The sequence below is a fragment of the Chondrus crispus genome, genomic scaffold, assembly GCF_000350225.1.
Source record: "Chondrus crispus Stackhouse genomic scaffold, scaffold_315, whole genome shotgun sequence".
NCBI lineage: Eukaryota > Rhodophyta > Florideophyceae > Gigartinales > Gigartinaceae > Chondrus > Chondrus crispus.
The window spans coordinates 1-3622 of NW_005179198.1; the positions used below are offsets into that span (position 1 = coordinate 1).

Consider the following 3622-nt stretch of genomic DNA (forward strand, 5'->3'; position numbering starts at 1 on the left):
GACGCCCACCCCGGCCGTCTCGTCGCCCTGCACGCCATCGCCCGCATGGCCCTTCACGTCTCGGGCTCTGCGGACCACCTCACACTGGACGACGAGAACATCGCCCGCCTCGCCGACGACCTGCTAGCCGTCGACCGCTCCACCAACCAGCTCGTCCCGCTGCCGAAGGGCCGCACTGCCGCTGGCATTGTTGTCCGCCCGGCCACCGGCCGCTTCGCGAAGCGCCTCGCCCAGGCCGACCGCCGCGCCCTGCGCCATCGCCCGCGCGAGCGCGCAAAGTCCCTGGTCGATGCCTTCCGCACTGACTTTCGCGACTGTCCCGACGACCTCATGATCTTCACGCGCGAGCCGGACCAGGAGTCCGGCCCGCTCAAGTCGCGCCGCCTGCGCGGCAACTGGTCGAGCCTGCCCATCCCCACGGACACCGACGGCGCCGGCGTGTACTGGGACAACCGCTTCGTCATGTCAGCCGCCCCGATCACCAACCTCGACGAGGGGCACCCGCCCATTTCCCCAACCGACGTCATGCTTGCCGCCCTGCGCGCCCAGGACGAGCAGCTCCAGTCCGCCCTGACAGACACCGAGTTGTATGTCCGCCAGATTCGCAGGGTCGACTGGGAGCGCATCACCAGTTCCGTATCCCGCGTAAAAGGGTTTCAAATCCCGTTTCAGTGTATTCGCGCCCTCCCAGCCGTCTTCCAAAAGGTGCCCGGCGCGTCCACTGCGGGGCACCTCGTGGCTTCGCCGCATCTCGGCCTCAGTGGTAGGCCTGATCTCTATTTCACCGCCGTGCGTATGCCGCGGTATCGATGCTTGCCCGAGGATATTGACCCCGGGTTCACGGAAGAACACTTTCAACCGGATGATCAGTTGCAAGACACAAAACGCCAAGGGTCTCAACGGACCAGTCCACGAAAAAGAGCACCGGCCGAGGTCGAAGGCACGGAATAAACTTCATAACTTTCTACTTTTTTCCTTAGAGCCTCGGACGGGCCCGTAGTGCCGTACGGCTCTATGGAAGACGACATACCTCAGAGCAACCGCATACTGTACCATCGAACGGTTATCCAACCTGCAAAGTCTGGAAATGCTTTCTGACCAAAAAGCTCACACACTTCCTACTGCTCGCCCCTTACAGTTCGTCTTTCAGTTCGTCCTTCAACTCGCGCCCAAACGCCTCGACGCATGCGCAGCTCCGAGTTGTCCATTCGTGGGTCCCTTTGCAATCCAAACGGCCGTCTTTGGTTGCGCCAGTCTCTGCGATAAGGCACATCCCAGCTGTTTGCAGTGGCGCCTCGTCGTCGACGCGAGCTGGTAGGTCATTGCCAGTCTCATATGCGCACCCTCCTTGGCAGCCATCCGGCATCACTTGTGACAGGCTCTCGCATGAATTCGCAAATTCGAGAGATGAAGTCGAGCAACGCAATCCCAGCGCTCTGCATTCCTGCTCACAAGATGCATTTCGACCAGCTCTATGCAAACGAAAGGCCCCTGTATCCAAAATTTTCGTAGGAAGCGTGAAATGCTTTGCCGCGCGGCGCGCGTCGTACAACAGCAAATCTTTTTGGGGTGCCACCTGCACGAGAAGAGTGTGGTGGAAATGTCCACGCGGAGTTGGCCATAGCTTTAAGGGTTCGGCGATGAAATGTGCAAAGGACTCACGCAAGTAGGGCATCACTGGTGCGGTGGCACTGTGCCGTTTGGCGTCTTCAAAAGACTTGACATGGTGGCCTTTCACAAGCCTTTCCTGCACTTGTTCTGCCGTAGACTGTTTGTCAGCGACATTTGAAAGGGTTGCATCCCAATCAACGCTGCCAGCAGGGAGGTCCGCGAGCGGTGACGACGCAAAGAGCTGCTCCGTCTCTTGCGCTGCAACGTTGGACCCAGTGGCGCCGAAATGGAAGACACGAGGAACAGCTGGAGTGATGCACGCCCATCCATGAGCCTCGAAGGCGACACGCAGCCAAAAGTCCCATCCAATACCCACTATGCTGGTCGAGGTGGAGTTTGGAGCACCGGGCCAGTTGGGACGCAAATAATCCGTCCACAGGGCACGGGGTAGCATCCAACCCAAGCCGGGGAAGGAAGTGGTCAGGCGGGCGCTCCGCATATCTGTTTCGTGTCGCCCATTGTCATTCCAACCAGAAGCGCATACGATGGCATTTTTGTCTGCCCTCGTCAAGTGCCTCGCTGCAGCGAGCATGTACGCCAGAAAGTCGGGCGCGAATAAAAGGTCGTCTTCAAGAACGAGGACATGAGAAACGTTGGCATTCTCACGTGAATCGAAAGCTTGCGATAGCGCAAAATGGTAGTGACGGGCGATGCGGTGGCGAGTGGTTTGAGCGGGATAGTCTGCAGATGGGATGTGCTGCCATACTTGCTTGACGTTCCGTTCCAGCGTTGCCGCTCGCACTGCTCGATAAGACTTGGGATGCTCGTCCACAGAGACGTACACGGGAAGAGCAGGTGACTGTACGGTGGCTTTCGCAAGGGAGCGCAGTGTCCTCTTCAAGTGAGAGGAGCGTTCACAGGCGAGGACGACAGCGATAACAGAGATTTGTTCAGAGCTCTGTACACGTCGTACAAAGACGAGAAATAGGGCCAGGCAAATGAGATGAGCATGGCGCATGCGAGTTGGATACGCAGTGTGATGCTGAGTTTCCGCAAGCGTGCTTGAGAATGAAGTGAAGTAGAGAGTGGTTGCGGCTGCGGTTGCGGTTGCGGAGTGTCAACTACCCCAGAGGAGAATTGGTACATACTGTTACGTCGCGCGAGTCAGATACTGTACATGTAGGTCTGTCACACGGGCAAGTTGCCTTGCATTTGTGTTGCGCTCTGCTCCCTACTGTACAGTACCAAGGGTACTGTTGTGGATGGGCCCTTCGGGACAGCCTTGCTGTCCATGATTATGGATCGATGGAAGGGCCTCTCGTAACGCAGTGGAGAGGATGGTTTGACTGAGCGATGAAAGGCACGGTTATTCGGCACAATGCCGTCGAGGATACCCCCTTCCTCGAGTTTTACTCTCGCGAGGCTACCTTTAAGTATGTCTATTAGCCGACCCTTCGGGGTTGTGGCGTACGTCATACATGACCCATTACATTGTACCTTCGGCCGACAGTGGTGCGTGTAATACGCCACCTACACTCAACATCTGACGACCCAATTCACACTCCCCCCAGACGACCGTGTTACTCACCGAGTCGTCTATTTCCAATCTTTAGAATCGTGGTGGTGTCCAGTCTCGACGTCGGTCTTCCAGAACCCGGTGGACAACATCTCACTGAGTTGTCGCCATAGCTCTGTGCTGCGTTTCGTGAGCGCGTCGGCGACGTTCTTCGTGCCAGGGATCCAACGAATCGAGTCTAACTCTTGCGATTCGAACGCGTTGCGAATACGGTTGACGGTCTTGCGTAATCTGTATTCTTTGCACTCATGGAGCGTGGATATTGTGTCGAAGAGCGCTCGCGAATCGACAAGTATCTCATGCCTGATAGGTCTGTTCGGAAATAAGGAATGGAACGACCCTTTCATATCGAATCCTCTATCCTCAGCGTCGGCACAGGCGAGTATTTCTGCTCCGAAAGACGAATAGGTCACGCGCTTCTGTTTGTGGCTAGTC

The 3622-nt window shown here is 57.0% G+C and overlaps 1 protein-coding gene; it reads right to left on the reverse strand.

The window, feature by feature from the left end:
- Nucleotides 1-176: 176 nt before the first annotated feature.
- Nucleotides 177-2629, reverse strand: CHC_T00009095001 (Alpha-1,3-mannosyl-glycoprotein 2-beta-N-acetylglucosaminyltransferase, family GT13). XM_005717329.1 is given in 2 exon segments: nucleotides 177-1132; nucleotides 1133-2629. 1 exon segment carries the CDS (start codon nucleotides 2627-2629, stop codon nucleotides 1133-1135), a length of 1497 nt encoding a protein of 498 aa, XP_005717386.1. The 3' UTR covers nucleotides 177-1132.
- Nucleotides 2630-3622: the final 993 nt, after the last annotated feature.